The sequence below is a fragment of the Tiliqua scincoides genome, chromosome 6 (genome assembly GCF_035046505.1).
Source record: "Tiliqua scincoides isolate rTilSci1 chromosome 6, rTilSci1.hap2, whole genome shotgun sequence".
Classification (NCBI taxonomy): domain Eukaryota; kingdom Metazoa; phylum Chordata; class Lepidosauria; order Squamata; family Scincidae; genus Tiliqua; species Tiliqua scincoides.
The window spans coordinates 7,604,485-7,629,726 of NC_089826.1; the positions used below are offsets into that span (position 1 = coordinate 7,604,485).

The following is a 25,242-nucleotide window of genomic DNA, read 5'->3' on the forward strand; positions in this document are numbered from 1 at the left end:
TGGTGTCACGCTCTGAATGGTGGTTCTGGAACAGAGTGCGTGAAGCCTGGGTAAAGTAGGTGTGGAGGATAGGCTGTTACCCATGCAGCAAATCCCCCCTCTCCATGTCGCTGAAATGGTCCAATGGAAAGGCAGAGGCCAATATGGTTGGTTCCAGCGGCGTCGCAGGAGTTGCCAGAACGGGACTGTGTTCAGCCATGAACTGCCTCAGGGACTCCAGCTCCGGATTTTGCCTCGAGGTTGACTCCTGAAGCCTTTTTCATAACTGGATGTAGCCACAAGGCAGTGGAGGTTTGGGATCAGAGTTTTCCTTCTCTCAGATGAGCTGCCTTCCCAGGCTGACGAGTCCCATCTACCCGGTGGCTGTTTAGTCGCCTCTTACGGGATATGCCCCCAGGTCTGAAATGAGTGGCAGGCCAACTGTTACCCTGCACATGCCTGATCTCGGAAGCTAAGCAGGGTCAGGCCTGGTTAGTACTTGGATGGGAGACCACCTGGGAATACCAGGTGCTGTAGGCTTATACCATAGTCTTTCGAGACTGAAGGTTGCCAACCAACCAAACCCAGGGTGTTGACCCCAAAGACAGTCACCTGAGGGTAGCACAAGGGTGAGGGCCATCCTCCTTATTACCCTAATTATATGCATAGCTATATGTGTAGATGTGGAATTTGCATATTCTTCCCCATTTTAACCTTGCTCCTACTTCCCTCAGTTTCCTTGTGTCTGTTTTAAATATTAGCCCTTTTGGGCAGGAAGAACAGTCTCATTCCTTTTATCATTTTTGGGAAGCCATGGAAGTACTTTGAGAACTCTTTGTTTAAAAGCAATATATAAATAGATTAAATAAATACATCTATTATGCTAAAGTTTTGATGCAGAGCTTACATTTAGAACAAGTGTTATGTGGGTCCCGGTGCTAAATGTGTTCCCCCCCCCCCAAGGGCACATCTCTTGATGTACTAATGATTGAACCAGAGAATCTGGGTGTGCTGCATATTTGTTTAATGAGTTTCATAACTATGATGCCTCATCTGACAGGCAGATTTGTAATTAAAGAAAATTAAGAGCTCAATCCTATACTTATTGGCCATTGGCAGTACAGATCCTCTACTGGTGTTGAGTGTCGTAAAGTAGTCAGCGTCAGTCGTAAAAGACGCTCCAATAGCACACCATTCAGCACGCTGCTGGGAGCAATGCATTGTGTCTCTCCCGCCACTCACCAGAGCAGGTAAGAACCCAATCTTGCGCATGTCTACTCAGAAGTAAGTCTATTATAGTCAATGGGGCTTACTCCCAGGTTAATGTGGATAGGATTGCAGCCTTAGTCAGCAGGAGAGGGTGGGAGAGGATGGAATGGGGGGGGGCAAAACTGGGTGGGGATGGATGGTACAAAAAGAAGGAAAGTGCCACTGCTGCTGAATTCTATTTAGCTAGCACAGGTTCAAGTAGACCCTCCACCATGCCCTGGAGGCACAATAAACCAGAACCATAAAGCAACAATTAAAAACCAGCTACTTCACATACTGGAAATAAAAAAGTCCTGAGCAAAGTCCTGGGCAAATAACAAATGATTTTGCCAGGCACTGGAAAGACAAGAGAGTGGGTACCAAGTGAGGTTCTCTAGGAAGGACATTCCAAATATGAGGTGCCACAACTAAGAACTCTCTTTTCTGGGCACTATTTGCCTAGACTCAAATGGCGGTGGGATTGGAGAAGGGCCTCTGATGAAGATACCACAGTTTGGGCATGCAATCCTTCAGAAAACCAGCCCCAAGCTGTTTAACAACAACCAGCACTTTCAATTGCGCTTGGAAACAGATCAGTAACCTTGACAGAGGTAGAAAAATGGATGAGCCATATGAATGTATGAAACTGCTTTTCACCGAGTCAGATCCTTTGATCTACATTGTTTAGTATTGCACATAACTCTACAAGGTTTCAGGTAAGTCTTTTATTTGCAAAGCACGTGCTCCATCACTGAGTTATGGATGCGCGTGGGAGCTGTTCTTTAAGCCAGTACCCTATTAATTGTTTTTGTACTATCCAAGAAGTCCTCAAAAATAGCCCTATGAACAGTATATTGCAAGGTTTAACATGTTTGCATCGAATCTAAGAACCACCTCGAAAATTTCTGAGCCAGATTTCATGTTTCATTTCTTGTTTCAATCATGGTCAAAAAGTGAGTGGTATAAATTAGATTTTACATACAAACAAGCAGAGAAGAATACCATGGACATTTTTGTCATACAAAATAACAAATTCTGATGTGAAATGGCAAATGCACTATCCATTTGTTTCCACTGTGCTTTGCATTTGCTTGTCTCCCAGTTGTTACTGCACACTTCATTCTTACAGTACTCACTAATAAAAAATTAATATCTCAACACCCATGAGATAAAATTAATACCTAACACACCCACGAGATCATAAACGAGATCATTGCAAGACTGCTATCTTGGCAGGTCTTCAAATCAGCATGCAAGCCAATCATTGTGCTTCTTGCACAAACAAAACGTGCACCTACCATACACACACATGATCACAAATGCCGCTAAACGAAGAGTTCAGCACTCAGATTTGATGCAGAGATGAGCAGTTGAAGGACACAGTTGCTGCTGCTCACATTTTACTATCTTCATATCTTGAAGAGTGAAAAATTAGTCATAATAAGTGCCATGATGAAATTTTTAGGAACCACAGCAACCTGGCACCTGGGATTTATCACACCCTGATTTATTACAACAGTCCAGATCCAATTTACACCTTACACTTTCAGTGAGAGCCACAACAGCCAACGCCCTGCTCTGCCTTTTTTGGAATCCTAAACAAAGCAATGTCTGCGTGACTTCCTCTTTGCCGACGATGCAGCTGTCACTACCCACTCTGCCAAAGATCTCCAGCAGCTCATGGATCGTTTTAGCAAGGCCTGCCAAGATTTTGGACTGACAATCAGCCTGAAGAAAACACAGGTCATGGTTCAGGATGTGGACTCACCTCCCTGCATTACAATCTCTGAGCATGAACTGGAGGTTGTCCATGACTTTGTGTACCTTGGCTCAACGATCTCTGACACTCATTCTCTCGATACCGAGCTAAACAAGCGCATCGGTAAAGCAGCTACCACGTTTTCCAGACTCACAAAGAGAGTCTGGTCCAACAAGAAGCTGACGGAACATACCAAGATCCAGGTCTACAGAGCTTGCGTCCTGAGTACACTTCTGTACTGCAGCGAGTCATGGACTCTTCGCTCACAACAGGAGAGGAAACTGAGCGCTTTCCACATGCGCTGCCTCCGACGCATCCTCGGCATCACCTGGCAGGACAAAGTTCCAAACAACACAGTCCTGGAACGTGCTGGAATCCCTAGCATGTATTCACTGCTGAAACAGAGACGCCTGCGTTGGCTTGGTCATGTCGTGAGAATGGATGATGGCCGGATCCCAAAGGATCTCCTCTATGGAGAACTCGTGCAAGGAAAGCGCCCTACAGGCTTATGTGAGTGCGTGTGTAGGCCTACAGGTAGACCACAGCTGCGATACAAGGACATCTGCAAGAGGGATCTGAAGGCCTTAGGAGTGGAACTCAACAAGTGGGAAACCCTGGCCTCTGAGCGGCCCGCTTGGAGGCAGGCTGTGCAGCATGGCCTTTCCCGGTTTGAAGAGACACTTGGCCAACAGTCTGAGGCTAAGAGGCAAAGAAGGAAGGCCCATAGCCAGGGAGACAGACCAGGGACAGACTGCACTTGCTCCCGGTGTGGAAGGGATTGTCACTCCCGGATTGGCCTTTTCAGCCACACTAGACGCTGTGCCAGAACCACCTTTCAGAGCGCGATACCATAGTCTTTCGAGACTGAAGGTTGCCAATACAATACAGGAAACAAAGCAAGATGTGTCACATGGTTGTGACTACAAAAAGATGAGGGTGCCGATGCTTCTTTTTTGTCTTTCCCACACAGCAGAAGAAATCCCCTAACACTATCCAAGGTTTGTTAGTAGAGGGGGAAAAGAGTAGGGTACTGTCTAAAAGCCAAGAGGGAGAAGATAATAGATCTTTAGGAAAACAGTCAATTCACTCAAGCTCATGTTTGGAAACCTTATTTCATGTTCCCCTACCATCAGAGGTGGAGTGGTGCTTGCTGAGACAGGGCCTTCTTTGTAGTGGTGCCTAAGGTGTGGAACTCCCTACTAAGGGAGAGTCAGCTGATTTCCTCATTGATGGATTTAGGGTGATGTAAAAACCCAATTCCTATTATTTTGGGGACATGGATAGATTTTTTTGTTTTGCTTCTTCTCATTTTTATGTTAGTTTGAGTGCAGTTGTTCTCCTTTTGACATAAGCAGCCTTATAGTTCATTGGGTAGAAAGACAGGATATATGGATATAAAAGATCCTCTATTTCCCCTTCCACCATTTCCAGCTTACCCTTTACTAGCCCAGCCAACATAAACATCACTAATTCACTAAACAGCTTGAAAAAACAAAGTGTCTGCCTTAATTTAAAGGGGAAGCCAGTCTGAGAAGGAGCTTTACCCTGTCAGCTGTGACACCCTGCCAAAAATCAGTGTGTACCAGTTGAGAGTACCAGCAAGCACGTGGATAGAAGTGAACCAGTTCACACTGTATATATGAACTTTCAAAAAGCTTTTCACAAAGTCTCTGACCAAATGTTCTTTAGTAAACTTAGCAATCATGGAATTAGAAGCACATGGATTAAAAAAAACAGGAAGTAGCAATTAGTAGTAAATGGACAATTTTCACTAGGGAGGAAAAGAGAAGTTGGATGCCCCCAAATTTCTATTGTGACTCTTGCTTTTTAACTTGCTCATAAACAGTCTGGAGTTTGCAGATAACATCAAACGCTTCAGGACGATAATAAAACCTTGGCAGACCAATGCCAAGAAACGTAAAGCGATGAACACGGGGGGCAATAAAATCCCAGCTTCAGTTATATGCTGAACATCTGAGCTGTCGTGACAAACCAGGGAAGAGATCTTGGGGTTGTGGTGGATAACCGAAGCCAGTGCGCAAGACCTGTCAAGCAGGCAAGTTTCACGTTAGGGGTAATTAGGAAAGGTATTAAATAAGACTGCTAAGATTATAATGCCCTTGGATGAATCCATGGTGCACACACAGTCGGAGTATTGTGTGCAGTTTTGATTGCCACATCCCAAGAGGAATATTGTAGAACTGGAAAAGGTGCAAGGAGACAACCATAAGAACATAACATAAGAACAGCCCCACTGGATCAGGCCATAGGCCCATCTAGTCCAGCTTCCTGTATCTCACAGCGGCCCACCAAATGCCCCAGGGAGCACACCAGATAACAAGAGACCTCATCCTGGTGCCCTCCCTTGCATCTGGCATTCTGACATAGACCATTTCTAAAATCAGGAGGTTGCGCATACACATCGTGGCTTATAACCCGTAATGGATTTTTCCTCCAGAAACTTGTCCAATCCATTTTTAAAGGCATCCAGGCCAGATGCCGTCACCACATCCTGTGGCAAGGAGTTCCACAGACCGACCACACGCTGAGTAAAGAAATATTTTCTCTTGTCTGTTCTGACTCTCCCAACACTCAATTTTAGTGGATGTCCCCTGCTTCTGGTGTTATGTGAGAGTGTAAAGAGCATCTCCCTATCCACTCTGTCCATCCCCTGCATAATTTTGTATGTCTCAATCATGTCCCCCCTCAGGCATCTCTTTTCGAGGCTGAAGAGGCCCAAACGCCATAGTCTTTCCTCATAAGGAAGGTGCCCCAGCCCCGTAATCATCTTAGTCGCTCTCTTTGCACCTTTTCATAAGAACATAAGAACAGCCCCACTGGATCAGGCCATAGGCCCATCTAGTCCAGCTTCCTGTATCTCACAGCGGCCCACCAAATGCCCCAGGGAGCACACCAGATAACAAGAGACCTCATCCTGGTGCCCTCCCCTGCATCTGGCATTCTGACATAACCCATTTCTAAAATCAGGAGGTTGCGCATACACATCATGGCTTGTACCCCATAATGGATTTTTCCTCCAGAAACCTGTCCAATCCCCTTTTAAAGGCGTCTAGGCTAGACGCCAGCACCACATCCTGTGGCAAGGAGTTCCACAGACCGACCACACGCTGAGTAAAGAAATATTTTCTCTTGTCTGTTCTAACTCTCCCAACACTCAATTTTAGTGGATGTCCCCTGGTTCTGGTATTATGTGAGAGTGTAAAGAGCATCTCCCTATCCACTCTGTCCGTTCCCTGCATAATTTTGTCATTTCCACTATGTCTTTTTTGAGATGCGGCGACCAGAACCAAAATTATCAGAGCACCTTTCTTACACTCAGTGGGGGTCCTGGCCCTATGCTGCCCCAGGGCGTGCCTGGAAAAGCTGACCCCCACCCCACCAGACCTCCAGACATGACTGGAGGTGCTCTCCGCCCACATACAGAGGTGTTCTGAGAGCTGGGGAGGCCACACACAGCCTCTCTATCCCTCAGAACACCTCCAGTCACATGCAGTGGTCTGGTGGGGGTGTGTGTGGCATCTCCAGGCATGACAGATTTCCAGATGCAATGAGGCTGGCGGCCCTTGAAGTGACACAGAACCAGAAACCATGGCTGAGGAGCGGTGCCCCCCTCCAGCCGCGCCACCCAGGAGCACTTGCACCCACTGACCCCCCACCCCAGTACACCAATGCTTACACTGTTAGGGGCTTTTTAGCTTTGAAAAAAAGGCAATTAACAGGAGGGACACGACAGAGATAAAATTGCAGAAGTCATGAAAAGAGTGGCTAAAGGTAATTTTTTTTCTTCCTTCTCCTAGAACAGGGGTGTCCAAAGTTTTTGGCAGGAGGGCCACATCATCTCTCTGACACTGTGTCGGGGGCTGGGGAAAGAAAGAATTAATTTACATTTAAAATTTGAATAAATTTACATAAGTTTACATAAATGAATATATTAAAGATGAACTTATATGAATGAATGACGGTCTTGCAATAGCTCAAACCCTATAAAAGGCCTTGCAGAAAGCAAGGCTGGCCTTTCCTTTGCTGCCACTACTGCATCAAACAGCAAGCAGTGGAGGAAGCCCTCATCCCACAGCTCACGCAAAGAGGTCAAACAGTTGCCTTTACACTGAGAGCAGTTGTGTTGGGCCAGTACGGGCTGCAACAAATCTCTGGAGGGCCAGAGGCTCATTGGAGACTAGGGGCTCCCTGAGGGCTGCATTGAGAGGCCTCGAGGGTCGCATGTGGCCCCAGGGCCGGGGTTTGGGTACCCCTGTCCTAGAACAAAAGGGTCATCCAATGAAACTGATTAATGGAAGATGTAAGACAGACAAAACAAGGTACTTCTTCACACACCACATAATTAGTCTATGGAATTCATTGCCACAAGATGTGGTCTGTGGTTCAGATGTCTGAGTTGCTTTAAAATGGGATTGGATCAACTCATGGAGGACATCACAATCAATAGCTATTAGTTATGATGCCTATACGCTAACTCTGGGTTCAGTAGCAATGTACCTTTGAAGCCCAGTATGCAGAATCATAATAGTGGAAGGAAAGTAAACCTTTTTCTCCTTCTTCCCAGAGGTAGCTGATGGGTCACTATGGGAAACAGGATGTTGGACTAGACAGGCCTGTGGCCTGATCCAGAAGGGCATATTCAGGATATCATTCTGTGGTTCAAGATGGAGCACATGACCAATCCCTGAACCTGTTTTCAAGGTCTGAATTGCAAAATCTTCCAGGAGTACTGACAGATCACAAGGAAATGTAGATTGTAAGCACCAGTTCAAACTCCCAGAGACATTTTCAATACAACTAAAAGAGCACATTGTGTCATACCGCAGTCTCTGAAACTGTGCTTGCTTTCACATCTCCAAATGTCACGTGCTCCGACTAGTCTAACAAAATCTCTTTACTCACATGCACTCTCTCTTTCAGCAAATCTGGACGGTTCTGGTGAGTCAGAGATCAGTTCTTACAACAATGCTTGTATTGGAATGATTTTGGCTGAGTAAAACAAAACAGGCTCTTGACCATGAAGTATATACCCCAATGCTGATTTGGCAAAAGCTCTGGATCTCTCCCACTAAATGTGATCAAGACCAGCCCTACTAGAAGAGTAATTTGCTTGCACAAGCTTTCCTGCAATCTCTGACATTACAACAGAACAACAAAGGCCTCTTCCGGAGGATAAAAGAGGAGAGGATCACAAACAGCCCCATGCAAATACCAGCAAAAGATTAAGGACAGAAATGGGTTAAAAAGATGCTCTTCTTCAGTTTCTGAATCTGGCACAGAAGAGATCCATTAGATACGCCTCTTGACCCCAAACAGAACAGGAATACATGGGCACAAAATCAAAGGAGATAAACACAAAGATAAGTACCAGGGAACCCAACCTTGCAGTGAGACAAACATGTTTGACAGGTCAGGTCTGACAACTCTCGCCAACATAAAAACACACCCTACGACACAAGTTGCGTTTCACACTTTGAAGTATGTACGAGTTCAGATATATCTTAGGTGCAGCCAACTGGCTCTGAAAGCGAAATCAAATAAAACAGATATTCTTTTTCAAGAATCCCCCCCCCCCAAACACTCCCTTTTTATTTTGGGCACCCATCAATGATTTTGGAACATTTGATTAAAAAAAAAAAATCTTTAAACCGGAATCACTAAATAGCACGGAAAACCCTATAGGGTTGCGGTGAAGATAAAATCCCATAATAAACCCCATAATGGAGGAAGGTGTACACAAGTGTCACGATACACCTAAATCATGGGCCTGTTGGCTGACCAAGGGTCAGCCGCTGACTCTCAGTCTTAACACTTTATCTGTAAAATGGGTTCGCTAGATCAGGGCTGCACAATTTGATGTCTAATGAGCCCCAGTTTTCCTGCTGAACTTGACCGGACCCCAATGACTGTGACTGTCCCAAACAGCCAAACTGTGCTTCCAAGGACTTAGAGTACCATCAAAGCACAGCACCACCACAGAGCCAAGCCATTGTGGCTCCAGAGCTGTGAGTTCAGGAGACAGGCGAGTGCTTGCCTGGATTGCACTATGCTTTGAAAGCACTCTGAATAACTTGCAAGCATACCACAGTGTGGATGGACTAGAACCCTCTTCCTAACCTTGGAGCAGAGCAGACACTGTGGAGAATCAGTGCCAATCTTACTTGTGGAGGTGACCTGGCTATGTCAGAGATGCAGGATGAGATGGATGAGTCTCTACCTCCATCCTGGAAGAGGAAGGGGCAGAAGACCTTTCCTGAAATGCTACTCTGCTTCAGAGACAGCCAGTGCATAGAGGCACTGTCATGTTCAAAGCTCAACATGACACCACAGATAGGACCTCAAGGACAAGGCCCTCCTAGGGAAGGTCAGGATCTTGGCTACCATAGATTTTGGCTGGGTATGAATACCATCCAAAGTTTGTGGAGCTTGGCTTATGAGGACAAATGCAACTTAGTAAGGAAACATTATAATATGGTTACACCAACAATAGGTTACCAAAATACAGCCAATAAACGGAGAATGTAGGTAGGAGTTTAATTAGACAAGCAAGAGCAAACCGGTATCAGATTAAAACCGTCAATGTGCCCGAGACGCTCCCAGGATATGTTTGCACAAGACTGAGCAAAGGAAACAAGGATTCAACAAGCAGAGAGGAGACGAAAAAACTGGTGGTGAGGGGAAGCGAGGGCAGAACTGAGGAAGGAGTCTGTGAGGTAAAAGAATGTCTCTTGCTAGGTCTTTCCATAAAACATTCCTCACATTCAGAAGAGTTGAACATGACTCCTCCAGCTGTGGAAAAAGAATTCTGGGGTCTGGTCTACCCATGCCACAGAAAGAGGCGGAAATGAAATGGTTGCCTTCTGAGGGGGCAAAAATAGCCTTGCTGCTTTAGGGATGAACATTTTAATTGCACAAACATTTTCTGCATATGTGTTTGTTTTTTAAACAAATCAGCCCAACAGGAAACTGGCCATGTAGAAATTTTCTCCATTATGTACTGGGTTTGGTTTGGTTCACTAAAGTTTTTTTTTTGTTTTTTTTTTAATGCGGGGGGAGCATTAAAAAATGGCATCTAAAGTGGGCACGTCCACCCTGCCACTTCATTCTGCTGCAAGTGAACTCAAGCTCCCTGAGGGAACGTGGTCCGACATCACACCGTGAAGCGAAGCAAGCTTAGTGCCTGGAAGCACAACTTAAGCCGCTTGGAGTTATGATGGAAGAAAGGTGGTACGGAAACAAAGTAGTTGGCAACCTTCAGTCTCGAAAGACTATGGTATCGCACTCTGAAAGGTGGTTCTGGAACAGCATCTAGTGTGGCTGAAAAGGCTGATTCGGGAGGGACAATCCCTTCCACACTGGGAGCAAGTGCAGTCTGTCCCTGGTCTGTCTCCCTGGCTATGGGCCTTCCTTCTTTGCCTCTTAGCCTCAGACTGTTGGCCAAGTGTCTCTTCAAACTGGGAAAGGCCATGTTGCACAGCCTGCCTCCAAGCGGGCCGCTCAGAGGCCAGGGTTTCCCACCTGTTGAGGTCCACTCCTAAGGCCTTCAGATCCCTCTTGCAGATGTCCTTGTATCGCAGCTGTGGTCTACCTGTAGGGCGCTTTCCTTGCACGAGTTCTCCATAGAGGAGATCCTTTGGGATCCAGCCATCATCCATTCTCACGACATGATAAACAGAGAAAGCCGGAGAGTAGTATAGGGCACAGAAACTACTGGCCACCTTTCTACTTTAGCAGCACCCTGCTTCCACTTTCTCCTTCAGCCTGTCACTTCTCTTACGCTGAGCACCTCTGTGAAGACTGTACCCTTGGTATAACGTGACCTTCTGGCCCCAGTATTTACTATTTTTCCCCTTTCTATACCATGAAGATATAGATCTGTCAGTGGAGTATAACAGTTTATGCATCCACAAAAGCTTTAAGATGCCACAAAACTCTGTCTCTCTCTCTCTCATTAACCCATTTCTGCCCAGCACACAGGTGTACACATTTGATCCCTGTTGCGTATATGCAACGTTGGACAGAAATGGCTTAAAGCAGTCTTCTTGTCACATGCAGTTCTGGCCAACCACCACTGTTTAGGATGGAGGTGAGGGTTCTTCACCCAGACTTTGCTCGCATTCTGTTCAGCCTTCCTCTTCACAATTAGTGCGCAGAGAGGCTGAGCGGAATGCAAGTGGAACAGCATTCCACGTGGTGTGGCCTCCCTACACCACAAATGCCTTCAAGAAGTATCAGCAGCACACAAAAAATCCTTCTGAGAAATGTACAGTCTTGAAGATTCTCTGTGACCGAGCCGTGATGTCAAGGGGCCCCAACTGTCAGATCACAGCTGTACGATCCGGAGCATTCTGCAACTTGTTTGCTCTACTACCTCCCTCTTCTTTCCTCCTCCCTTCCATGGTTTGAGATAGCTCCATTTTCTGTGGTATTCAAACTATGGTTACCACTAACCAGAACAGCCTCTAAACCATGGTTTGTAAACTCCTTTCAAACCATGCTTCACAGCTAGATCAGTAGTCAGGGTAGAGGCCCTAGTAAATCTAAATCCAAGGGCCCACAATAAATCCCGCTGGAGACTTTATCTTTGGAGACATGGCTTTGGCCAAGTCCTACAATCTTGAACAGTCTTTCTCCCTCAGTCTCCTACCATCTGCCTACTTTCCTCCGCAGTAGCACTCCCTTACTCTGCCTTCCCTTGCTACCTCTCTTTCCCTCTGTCTTCCAACACTGTACACATGTTGTGGCCATGCCACTTTCTGCCCTTCCAACTGGTCTGGAAGGAAAGAAGAGGCAGAACACCGCAAACAGCAGCACAAGCCGATTGCCCACTATCCAGACAGAAAAGATGGAGCAACTGCAGCAGCACAGCCACTCATTTGTGCACTCATCTCACTCACTAGCTGCTGCAGGTGGGTCCCATGTTGGTGGTTGAAGTTAGAAGTTGCCTCCAGCTCCCCTCATTCACTTCCATTCTGAACATCAATATGGTCGCATGATCACCGAGTTAACAAGCACACCCACTTATCATGAGGGAATACCAACCATTTGGGGTCCCAAAAAGCAACACACAGTATGGGCACAGTGACCATCAGCATGCACAATGGTTAGCATGCCTGGTCATGGTCAGAAAATCCCAAGTTCAAAATCTCCATTTGTCCATAAAACTCATTGGCTGATGATGGGCCAGGCATTCACTCTCGAACTCTCAGGCTAACATACTTCTGGGGTTGTTGGGAACAGAACCCGAATTCTATGGAGAAAGCACAGGATAAAATGTGACAAATACAGGCGTGTCCCTGAATACATCGGGGATCCATTCCAGGGACCCCCTATGGCAACTGCAGATACAGGGAACCCTGTCTCCACACACCCCACACACTTATTAACATTATTTTAATGCTTAAAGGACCACAGGGTTCTTGCTTGACAGGTCACTATAAGCACACACGCTTATAATGAAGTACAGGCTGCCTCTTGGTAGCCTGAATGCTTGAAAAAACTACATGGATCAAGGTCAATGGGGAACAGTTAACTTCTGCTTCCTGTTAACCTCAATCTAGTTTTTTCAAGGTCTCAGGTAGCCAGGTGGCAGCCTTAAGTGTATATGCTTATAGCAACCTGTAAAGCAAGAACATTTTTGGTCCATTAAGCATTCAGCATCATCAATGGGTGTGTGGGCCCTCCCCCAGATCCGTGGATAATTGAAACAGTGGATACCAAATCCACAGACACAGGAGTCCGTGTACATGCAATAACACTCCTGCTAAAGAAAATATTTCTTTACTTAGCTTCTAGTTAGTCTGTGGAACTCCTTGCTACAGGACTTGGTGATGGCATCTGGTCCAGATGCCTTTAAAAGGGAATTGGACAAATTTCTGGAGGAAAATTCCATCACAGGTTATAGGCCATGATGGGTATGTGCAACCTCCTGATTTTAGAAGTCGGCTAACATAGAATGCCAGATGCAAGGGAGGGCACCAGGATGCAGGTCTCTTGTTGTCTTGTGTGCTTCCAGAGGCATTTGGTGGGCCACTGTGAGTACAGGAAGTTAGACTAGATGGGCCTATGGCCTGAACCAGTGGGACTCTTCTTATGTTCTTAACACAAATGCAGCGGTAAGGTGCCTGCAGAGGAAATTACTGTCAGGGTTGTCAGGCTGCAATCCAGAGCTTGTGATAACCCTGTAACTTTAAAAATACTTATGCAGCAGGAGAGATCGCCATTGTTGTATCTCCTTGTGCTGCTCCTTTGTGGGTGTCATTTCTCATCTTTCTCCCCCACTGACAAAACTGGATTCCCACTTGCTTCAGGAGTCAAGGAGAGCACACCCTTTAGATTTCTTAGATGTGTCTCATACACACAAGTCTTATCTGCTCATAATTTTCTAATAAGAGGTGCCATTTGATACCCCAGCTTAACTGTCACCAATGCTTAATCTCCAACGTGGGAAGCTGCTTTCACTCATATGAAAACCCACATCCTCTGTCCTAGACGCCTTTTCAGCTCTACGCCCAGCTGGCTAAGGGCCAAACATGGTTACTTCACCAGGTTTCGAAACAGCACCCAAGCTTTGTTTCTCTGGGTCCAGTATAAGCTTGTAATACAAGTCCCCACCCCCACCTCCACAAAAGGCCCTGCCTCTTAGAAGTCCTTTCATCTCTACCACCAAGATGTTTAAGGGCAAACAAGCACCCAAGCTTTGCATCCTCTGGGCCCAGAACAAACTTGTAACATGGTCCCCCCTTTCCCCATCCAAAAATTTTATCTGTTTGGAAAACCTGTTGGCTTGATTGGCATCTATCCTTTTTAGGTTCCTTTGCTTAAGCTCCTTATATTTCTGGCTGCACAATTCATATTTATAGCCTGGTGTAGTAGTAGAACATACGTATACTCATACGTATACAGGAGTGAAAAAAATCTCCTTTAGAGCCTAGCCCTGTTCCAGATGTTAGATCTCACATGGACACAATCCAAAAAAACTTCTTGGTCCCACTCCTATGCCACTCAGCTCCTGAAACCTCATCCTCCCTATGCTCAATATTTGTCATTACAGATAAATGTTGATCACAGGTTGGGTAGGGCTTCTGAAGCATGTCAACATGGGGGTGTTGGCTAAGTAGCACATTCTCACTCCCCTCCCCATGTGTGGGCTGCCTAGAGACCTAATGCCTGAGTAGGGCTGCAGCCCCTTGGCCTACAGATCTTGTGTTCCATTTCCGAGTCCAGAGATCTAACTCACTGACTGTGTTTGGGGTCTGTAAGTCCTGTCAGCAGCAATAGCTCCTGCTGTCCCCAAGATCTCAATGTCTTCAATTATTAAAGTGCTTGTTCCTCCCTTCCACTGCCAGTTGGACCCTTCCCCAATTTGCTAACAGTAAGAAACTCTGGGATTCGTGTAGTTCCTGAAAAAGCATGTCACACTGGTATACATCTTTGCTCTCACACAACAAATGATCACAATTGCACTCTTTTTCTTGCTCTTCCCCTCTCTGAATTGGCAGTTCACTAATCAAAATACTGTCTGTTTGGCTCCAGCAAGTCCCCCAAGGCCTGGATAACTGTTACAGACATAGGGAAACCGGTTTGCAAATAAATGTAATCAAGCATGATGTGCAATTTAACCATGTTCTTTTTTCCCCTCTCTTCATGAAAGTAATAAGCTTACAGCCCAGGCTGGACCTTTAGGCTCAAGTTAAATACCCCCTTCCCTTATCACATCCAGACTGTGCACGCAACTAACTACTTACCTATTCACCTATGGTGAATAAGCAACTTCTCCAGGAGGATAAGCAAACACACTTTTGCAAATGAGAAGAGCTTATTAAGAGGGGTATTTGAGAGAACGCCTCCTTCCCTACAGTCCTGCCTGTGCTTTTAGATCATCTGGGGGGGCACTTTTGACTATGCCGCCACTAAGAGATGTGAGAGGGGCGGCGGCCAGGAAGAGGGCCTTCTCGGTGGTGGCCCCGAACTGTGGAATACCCTCCCCTTAGAACTGAGAACTGCTCCCTCGTTGCTAACGTTTCGGCGTGGACCAAAGACCTTTTTATTTCAAAAAGCTTTTAATTGTTGACAGGCTGGCTGGCGTTCCTGCTTTTTATATGAAAATCCACGGGGTTTGTTTGTTTTTAGATTTTTTAATTATTGTAAATTGTTTTTTAATGTTGTATTTTTAAGGTGTTGTAAGCCGCCTTGTGTGCCCATTGGGCAAAAAGGCGGGGTATAAATTAATAAAATAATAATAATAATTATTATTATTTATTTCTCTTTCAAAAGGTTTACATATGTAGGCAAGGCCAGAGAGGCTATTGATCTTAGAATTCTTATGGACTAGTAACGTTTGTGGATATATCTGCAAGGCTGGGTTATCAGTGGTGAGGGAAAAACACTCCCCACCTGTCCTATACAGTAAATATTTACCTCTTTCCCTAAACGTTTAAAGCGCTTTGCATGCAAGGACTGGCAGAGATTAAATTTGACCTGGACCATACTGTGAACTGGTGGGTCCAAGTCAAATTTAATTGTGGCCATGAACTCTCCAGGTACCATTAAACAAGCCACCACCCCTCAGCCACTACAGTATGGAATAGAACAATACTGGCCTACCTTACAGGACTGTGCATGAGTTTTGCTGAGCTAATGTGTGCAAAGTATTCCAATTAGCATAGTATTATGCTATACCAGGATCAGAAAAGTTGGTGCCTCTAAACACAGGCTGATTGTTTGCTCCTCACCACCACACAAACTGTTACCACACAAGTTCCCACATGCAAGTTCACTCTTTGATGGCTGTCATCGATGTCAATTAGCCGGCACAGAACAAACACCACAGAGCTCTCAACCCTACCTGGCACAGGGCTTTATCAACGAAGCAAGTACTCAGCAAGTCAATCACACATTTAGAAATTATGCTAAAACAAAACAACACTGGGGACCATTTGCACAATCTAGGTATGAAGATGAAGAACAGTAAGAACAGGTGAGAAAGGCTGACTTCCAAGGTGCTGCTCATAAGCATGGCCTGTGCTGAGAAGCGAATATCTAACTGATGAGAAAGAAAGGCAGGAGGCAACAGTCGTTGTAACACAAATCTTGTATCCATGTGTTTGGCACATGCCTGCCCAGCCCATAGGTATACACATTTGATCCCTGTAAGGTGTTGCCTCGCCACGGTCCGTTAACCTCATGGGGCGCTTGGGGTTTAGGGTGAAAACCGACAAAGCGGATCGACAACTCTGCACCATGCAACAGAAAACAGGCTCCCAGTGTGGAAGGGATTGTCACTCCCGAATTGGCCTTTTCAGCCGCACTAGACGCTGTTCCAGAACCACCTTTCAGAGCGCGATACCATAGTCTTTCGAGACTGAAGGTTGCCAAGTAAGATAAGCAACATTGGGAAGAAAATGCTTAATTACGTGCTACCATTGTACTTTGTACATGGGAGAGCACTATCCAATCACGCATTTGGAAGAGCTGGGACGTAGTTTTGGTTGAAAAAGTTGTGTGGCTTTGTGCGTGCGTGAGCTTTTACAGTGAATTTTCAGTAAGTCAGCAAAAAGTCAATTCTTTGTACCTAATAAATGCTACGACACATGCAGAATTATCTTTAACATGTTTACTCAGACAAGCCCAATTGTGTTTGACTGGGCTTCCTGCCAGGTAAACCTGTTGTAGGCTGTTGGTAACCTGGCCCCCCCCCAAAAAAAAAATGGTTGAGGGGCTTGAGGTACTGGTGAGGAACCAGTTGGAGGGCTGGTTCTGCATCAGAGCAATCCCAGTATGGGATAAGGAGGAGGAGAAAATTTTAAAGGGTTTTTAAGGTATTATATGACGGAGGCTTCAGAGATCCTCCTTCTTTTGGAGCAATCCAGTGCTTAAGGCTGCAATCCTAATCTTACTTTCCTGGGAGTAAACCTCATTGAACTCAATGGGCCTTACTTCTGAGAAGACATGCATAGGATTGTGCTGTAAGCTTTAGACCCTGGTTCTTTGGAGCAATCAAGCGCTTCAGGCTGTTATCCTATCCCCACTTACCTGGGAATAAGCCCCACTGACTATAATGGGACTTCCATCTGAGTAGACATGCATAGGGTCGGGTTCTTAGGCTACAATCCCACCCACACTCACCTGGGAGTAAGACCCCATTGACTATAATGGAACTTCCTTCCATGAGTAGACATGCATTTTGGGCTCCTAGGCTGCCATCCACACTTATCTGGGAGTAAGCCCCACTGACTATAATGAGGCTTCCTTCAGAGTAAGCATACATAGGTTTGGGCTCTTAGGCTACAATCCTAGCCCCATTTTCCTGGGAGTAAGCCCCATTGACTATAATGGGCCTTACTTCTGAGTAGAGATGCATAGGCTTTGGCTCTTAGGCTACCATCCTATCCCCACTTACCCCGGAGTAAGCCCCATTGACTATAGTGTGACTTACTTTTGAGCAGACATGCCTATGATTGGGATGTTGGGCTTCCATCCTATCCCCACTTACCTGGGAGTAAGCCCTATTAGTGTGACTTAGTTCTGAGTAGCCATGCATAGGCTTGGGCTCTTAGGCTGCCATCCTATCCCTACTTACCCAGGAGTAAGCCCCATTGACTATAGTGTGACTTACTTCTGAGTAGACATGCTTATGCTTGGGCTTTTGGGCTCCCTACTTACCTGGGAGTAAGCCCCATTAGTGTGACTCAGACATGCACAGGCTTGGGCTCTTAGGCTGCCATCCTATCCCTACTTACCCAGGAGTAAGCCCCATTGACTATAGTGTGACTTACTTCTGAGCAGACATGCCTATGATTGGGCTTTTGGGCTCCCTACTTACCTGGGAGTAAGCCCCATTAGTGTGACTCAGACATGCACAGGCTTGGGCTCTTAGGCTGCCATCCTATCCCTACTTACCCAGGAGTAAGCCCCATTGACTATAGTGTGACTTACTTCTGAGCAGACATGCCTATGATTGGGCTTTTGGGCTCCCCACTTACCTGGGAGTAAGCCCCATTAGTGTGACTCAGACATGCACAGGCTTGGGCTCTTAGTCTGCCATCCTATCCCTACTTACCCAGGAGTAAGCCCCATTGACTATAGTGTGACTTACTTCTGAGCAGACATGCCTATGATTGGGCTTTTGGGCTCCCCACTTACCTGGGAGTAAGCCCCATTAGTGTGACTCAGACATGCACAGGCTTGGGCTCTCAGGCTGCCATCCTATCCTTACTTACCCAGGAGTAAGCCCCATTGACTATAGTGTGACTTACTTCTGAGTAGACATGCCTATGATTGGGCTTTCGGGCTCCCCACTGACCCGGGAGTAAGCCCCGCTGACTCCAGCGGGGCTTCCTTCCGAGTAGACCTGCCCGGGCCGGGGCTGAGCTCACCTTCTTGACGCGCGCCCCCACGGCGTCCTGCAGGACGTGGGCCGCCAGGAGGGCGATGCTGGCGACCAGGAAGAGCACGGCCAGCAGCGCCAGGACGCCCAGGCAGAGCTTCTTCATGGCTGCGGGAGGAGCGGGCGCCGGGGCCGGAGAGCTGCCGGGCTGCGCACACACGCGCGGGGCTCCGCTTGGCACAGCCGGACGGGCGCTCCCTGCGGAGGGCAGGCGCCGCTTCCCAGAAGCACCGCCCTGCTGGCCGGAGGAGGAGCGGAGGGCGCTGCGGCTCCTGCCCAGCCCGGCCTGGCCTGCCCGCGATGAGCTCAGCGCTGTCAGCTGCTCGGGGGCCAGGCACCCGGGGAAGCAGCTCTCGGTGGCGTAGCCGGAGGGGGGGCAAAGCACTCCGCTCGCAGCCTGCAAGGGCCCCCCCCCCGAGTTGCTCCCCCGCCCGGAATGGCTCCGAAGGGGAGGCTCCCTGCAAGACTCAGTGCTTTGCCCCCCCTCTGGCTACGCCACTGCTGTAGATCAGTCAGTCTGGCAGCAGCAGCGCCAGCTCTCCCACCCTGGAGATGCCAGGGGCACCTCCTGCATGCCAAGCAGATGCTCTGCCCCTGAGCCACTGGCTTTCCCCAATCCCAGCGGATGGCAGCACATGTCCCATTGGCACCGCTATGAAAGCACTGACATAAGGGGTTAGGATTGCGCCCTTAGGCTGTCATCCTATCCACACTTATCTGGGAGTAAGCCCCACTGACTATAATGGAACTGACATGCGTAGGGGTGGGCTGCAGAGTTATGCAGAAAGGTTGGCAACCTTCAGTCTCGAAAGACTCTGGTATCACGCTCTGAATGGTGGTTCTGGCACAGCGTCTAGTGTGGCTGAAAAGGCCGATTCAGGAGTGACAAACCCTTCCACACTGGGAGCAAGTGCAGTCTGTCTATGCAGAAAGATGGCATCAAAATGCATAGGTCAATAAAGTTTCCCTATATGGAGTCAGGCCACAAAGCTTGGCAGCAGTTCTGGGGTCTTCCCCAGCCCTCCCTGGAGAGGCCTTGGCTTCAGCCAGTACGTGCTGGGCCACAGAGCCACATCCTTCCCTCTGAATCCGCCTGGCCACTAAGGTCAGCTGTTGAAGCCCTTTTGCTGACACTGCCAAGACGGAGGGTGCTTTTTGTTTGGTTTTGTAAAGCTACACCAGAAAAGGCTCATTACCCCACAATGTCATCAGCACTTCAGAACCTGCAGCTTCAGGATATTGGTAAGACAGGCTGTATACTTAAGATCCATGAGCAGGCATTTTTTGTTGTTGCAAATTCCAGGGGATGACAGACTGTTCCATGGTTCTTCTTCAAGGCATTGTGTTTGTGTTTTAGCTCAAAGGAGCCCTGGGACCCTGAAACTGGAATGAGAAACCCAGTGTGTTGGGAGCTGCTTAGCTTCTCCTTTTCCTGTCCTTTGCCTCACTCAAAATCGCCCCCTCCCCACTACTTTCCAACCATAAAAGAAAAAAATAAGAATTGTAGCAAAAAGTTCTCAAGGTCTGGCAAAACATTGAACCTGCATTTTCTTACATGCATACAGCTGCAGTTTTGCAAACATTTATAAAAGCTGTGCTTGGGGGTGAAGTGCCCAAGAGTTTTGTTAATGTGTGGGTGAGATCCTGCCTGTGTCTTAAGCGGCAGGTGTTAGACCACCCATTACACAGTAGTGATCCTGCGGGCCATTCTCACGCTTAAATTGTAAGGTGGATAGGAGTTAATGCAAAGGACAACTGTTTTTTTTTAAATTTATTTTTGGATGAACTAGAAATATGGATAAGCAATGCTGCTCTTGGAATTTCAGCAGTTTTGTGGATAGACATACATATAAATCCTTCTCACGTGACAACCCGTATCACAGAAATGACTCACTGTGCTCAGTCTCTAAACAAAAAGTACAAAAGTGGATACAATATAGCAGTCAAGATGTTGAGCCATAAAATACATATGAAGTTAAACTACAAGTTGCGTGGGAGTTCCATGACTGGAACCCCCATCAAAGTTTTCTTTTTATAAAAGCAGCTGGGGAGAGAATTTGGATAGGGCCAAAAGAGGAGGCAGAGTCCAACCCTTTCCCCCCATAATGATTTCCTAACTAAATTCTCACTCCCACCCCCCCAAGCTGTGCTCCCCCAAGTTGAGCATGTGGGCTCAATTCTGCCCAGTAATTTTTGTTTCCATGGTTAACAGCAGCAGGGGCACAGGAATTTGAATCAGACTCTCCAGAGGCACAAGGGAAAGTACTGGACGAGCTGCCACAGTGATCCAGATCAGCCCCTCCCACCAGGCTGCTTTTACAAGAAGACCGACAGCGACTGTCCTGCAGATGCCTGATCTAGTCTGATCTCCGAAGCTAAGCAGGGTCAGGCCTGGTTAGTACTTGGATGGGAGACTGCCAGGGAATACCGGGTGCTATAGGCTTATACCATAGTCTTTTGAGACTGAAGGTTGCCAACCATTACTTTGGGAGGCCCCATCATGAACATCCAACTTAACATGTAGCCTTGTCATGTTAGAATTGGGCTGTCTGTCTTGCTACCTAGCAGCAATTCTTAAGCAAGAATCTCTCCAAGGGCTGCTACCTCAGATCGTTTTAACAGGTAACCGGACAATGATGAAACTTGGGGTCTTCTGTGTGCTAGGCAGGACAGGCCTGTGTCCCCTTCCCTGGTCCCAAACTGCCTAAGAGCCAGGATAGTGCGCCAGCTGCGGCCGTACTTGGATCGTGCAGACCTGGCCACAGTGATCCATGCCACGGTGACATCGAGGTTAGATTATTGTAACACGCTTTATGTGGGGCTGCCCCTGAAGACGGTTCGGAAACTGCAATTAGTGCAGAATGCGGCGGCCCGTGTGGTCACTGGAGGTAGGCGGTTTGACTCTGTCAGCCCGCTTCTCCGGGGGCTGCATTGGCTGCCCATTCGTTTCCAGGCCCAATTCAAGGTGCTGGTTTTTGACCTTTAAAGCCCTATACTACTCTGGGACAGGGTATCTCAGAGATCGCCTACTTCCGTACAATCTGGCTCGTCCTCTTAGGTCATCAGAGAAGGCCTTTTTACAAGTGCCGCCGCCTAAGGAGGTACGTGGGGCGGCGGCAAGAAACAGGGCTACTATTCAGTAGTAGTAGCCTTCTCAGCACCAACATTATGGAACTCCCTTCCCCTTGACTTGAGAATGGCTCCCTCTCTTGAGACTTTTCGGCGAGGCCTGAAGACATTTTTGTTTAAAGAAGCCTTCTGAGTGCACGGCCTTTTTAAACATCTTTTTTGTATCTTTTAGTATTTTTACAGGCCTGATTCCTCTGATTTGCTACGTTTTGCTCCTTTTATCTGACTTTTTATCTGACTATGGTTTTTATGGGTATATGTTAATGTGTTTTTAATATGTTTTTATTTGTGGTTAAATTATGTTTTTAATCTGTTTTTAAATATGTTGTGAGCCGCCCTGGGTCCCTTTGGGGAGAAGGGCGGGATATAAATAAAGTTTATTATTATTATTATTATTATTATTATTATTATTATTATTATTAGTGTAGTGGTTCAGGAGTTAGACCTAGAAGAGTGGTTCTCAAACTTTTAGCACCTGGACCCACTTTTTAGAATGAGAATCTGTCAGGACCCACTGGAAGTAATGACCGGAAGTGACACCATCAAGTAGGAAAATTTTTAACAATCCTTGGCTGCAATCTTACCCACACTTACCCAGGACTAAGTCCCATTGGCTATCATTTTTAAAAAGCATATCCATAGTAGCCTATTCAAAGTACGGATATGTAACAATTTCCCCAAATGCCATACAATGGTAGCATCAAGTCTAATATATTAAAAATAAAATATTGAAATGAATGGGGACCCATGTGAAATGGGCTCACAATTTCTGCCTAGTGGGTCCCGACCCACACTTTGAGAAACACTGACCTAGGATATCCAGATTCAAATCCTTGCTTAGCTGTGAAGCTTTTTGGGTGACCAGCCACTGTCTCTCAAACTCACCTACCTCACAGGATTGTTGTGAGGACAAAAGGAGGGAAAGAACCATGTACACCACCCTGAGCTCTTTGGAGAAAGGGTGAAATAAAAATGGGAAAAATAAATGAAATAACAATCCAAATCTTGTGTTAGCTATGAGTTCATGAGGTGACCAGTTGCAATGGTCGCAGTTTTGCCTTGCCTTAGAGGGCCACTTTATGCCAAGTGAGATATTAGTGTATCAAATGCAAGTGTCAGCAAACTGGAGCTGCCACAGAATCCTTTTTGATGCTTTTAAAAAATCTCCCTTTTCATTAGTCAGTCTTATTCTTTCCCTGTTTCATGTGCAGACAATTTCTCCCTGCTAAACTGGCAACACAAGTATATAATCGTGAGCAGCATAAAATAACACAGAGGTAGATGAACCTGTTAACAGATGATATAAGAAATGATTGCAAGGTAGACTGCTGAAATGTACAGATCTATGTACAAATCAAAACTACGTTGCAGTTTCATGACAGCACAGGAGATATGCAGAACTTAGCGTTGCCCATGCAGTTTGTTTTCCCAATTAAAAACAGCAAATTAAAAAATCAAGTTTCTAGTCCTTATGACTTTGGAGATATGCTGGAAAACAGGACAGAGGCTTCTCCCGTGCCCACTGAATCCAAGCCACCTTCCTGGGCTTGAATCGCCTGCACAGGTCAAAGCAGAACTTGCACCAGTGATACAGCTGTTACTGGTCCAGGAGGAGCCATAGCAGCTGCTGGGGTTTACCCCAAGAGACCTTCAGCAACCAGCTCTCCCCCACAAAATGCAGTAGAAACTGCTAGCACTACTGCATCACCATGCAGGGGTTTAGTTAGAATTGGGCCAATATTCTCAGTTCATGTGTATAACATTACAACCTTAAAGATAATATTTCAACCTATAGTCCCAGCTGGGCTTGCACCCTGGTCTTTGCATGTTAATGGAGACCATCAAGTGTTGATAAAATAGCATTATCTTCTGACCTTGGAAGAGTTTTTGGATAGGAAGGACAAATCCTTTGGAAACTCTTCTGACAGATAGGCTAAACTTGATTATTTCAGTGTTTCAGGAGCTATTTAATTCCATGTGTGCTGGTTAATCTCATTATCTAGCCAGATCTGATGATTATCATTCATTAGCATTATTTAAATGACAACTGAAAACAGAAACCCAGCTACTTTCAGGTTGGAGCTGCTGACTTGATCCATAAGAGCTCACGTGAGCGTGTACAGAAAAACAAGGTATTAAAATATTCACTGTGTAATCAAACTCAGTGCCATAGATCAGTGGAAGATCTGAAGCATGAAGAAGTTTACACGGAAGGGATTTAAAAAACCTTCCCTACACCCCTGATGGATAGACTCAGGATTGCCAAGATTTGGACCAAGTTGCAGCCTCTTTCCTTAGATGAATTCTGGGGGTCCCTAATTTAATTAGATTATCTACTCTTATCCTCAAACTGGGGATCCACCTCCCTTCTACCATCGCGTGGTCCCTCACATTCAAGTTCCGGCTTCGTCTGCACTTAAGTATTCATTCTGAGTCCCTCTTAAATGATCTTTTAAAGGATTCCTACCTCTCCAAGTGGTTCCAACTTATCAATTCCCAACTTTTATCACTAGATCTGTCCCCTGAATTTCTTGCAGATGTTAACCTCCATAGAGCCCATTCAATTATCAATTCCAAACTTTGGGAACTTGAATTCAATCAACTCTCTTCCAATCTCAACCCCACCTGTTCTCCTCAGTTTTTGGCCTTCTTCCCTCACTTGGTCATCCTTTTAATTATTTCAGTATGTTGATTAACCCTATTAAGAGGAGAGCGTTTATGCTCGTGAGATTTAATATCTTTCCCTCAGCCATTCACTCTGGCAGATTCTCCAATATCCCCCAGGAACGCAGATTGTGTCCTTTTTGTTCTTTAGACCCGGACACAGTGGACCATATATTACTTTGCTGCCTAGCCCACCAATCTCTTCGAGAAACACACTTGTATCCCTTATTTTCTTTTCCTTTTGATATCTTTACCGATCCCTTACTTGCCCTCCTGAGTGACTACTCTGTAGCCACTACCAATGCTGTAGCAGAATTTCTCTCTGCAGTTTCCAAGTTAAAACCCTCACCTTGATCTTATCTTTTTCCTTTTTTCCTTTTAGCCCCTGGCTGCGACTCTTCCTCTTGGCAACACAGCCATTGTGCTGGTTATTATTATTGTATTGTAATTTATTGTTTTAATGCCAATAAAGGTTACAGAATGTGACTCAGGATTGTAACAAAACTTTGCAAATACTGGAATTAAAAGTATATGTTATATTTCAAATACTGCATAACATTTGGGTTTTGAATCTGAAATTTAATGTTAAGCTTCCATTTCAGGGACTCTAAACTTGTTGGCATCCATGATTGTTTTGGTTTTGGCAAATGTCCTGTATTTGCCAGTTTTTTTTTCTTGCCCCCTCCCCTCCTATGTGTTTAATACACAGTCTTATGCACAAAATGATCAAGCACACCTTTTTTCTATAACATCTCTAAGCTAGGAAGAGATTCACCGGCTAAATACAGTGAATTGTTCTGCTTTTCAAGATACAAGAGCAAAGCCAGTTAAAGAAAAAGTCAACCTTAATTAAAATTAGGTAGGTAGGTTGGTAACCTTCAGTCTTGAAAGACTATGGTATAAGCCTACAGCACCCTGTATTCCCAGGCGGTCTCCCCTCCAAGTACTAACCAGGCCTGACCCTGCTTAGCTTCCGAGATCAGACAAGATCAGGAGATAGTGTTCAGTATAGGGAGATGGCTGGCAATCTTCAATCTCGAAAGACTATGGTATA

At 46.0% G+C, this 25,242-nt stretch overlaps 1 protein-coding gene across 1 annotated transcript in view; it reads right to left on the minus strand.

Moving 5' to 3' along the window:
- The window catches only part of SCARB2 (scavenger receptor class B member 2), a 45,758-nt gene extending 27,169 nt beyond the window's left edge, over positions 1 to 18,589 (minus strand). The window contains exon 1 of the mRNA XM_066632483.1: positions 18,385 to 18,589. Coding sequence (XP_066488580.1) covers positions 18,385 to 18,501 — 117 coding nt within the window. The 5' untranslated portion in view covers positions 18,502 to 18,589. The remainder of the gene's footprint in view (positions 1 to 18,384) is intronic.
- Between the last annotated feature and the right edge of the window lie 6,653 nt (positions 18,590 to 25,242).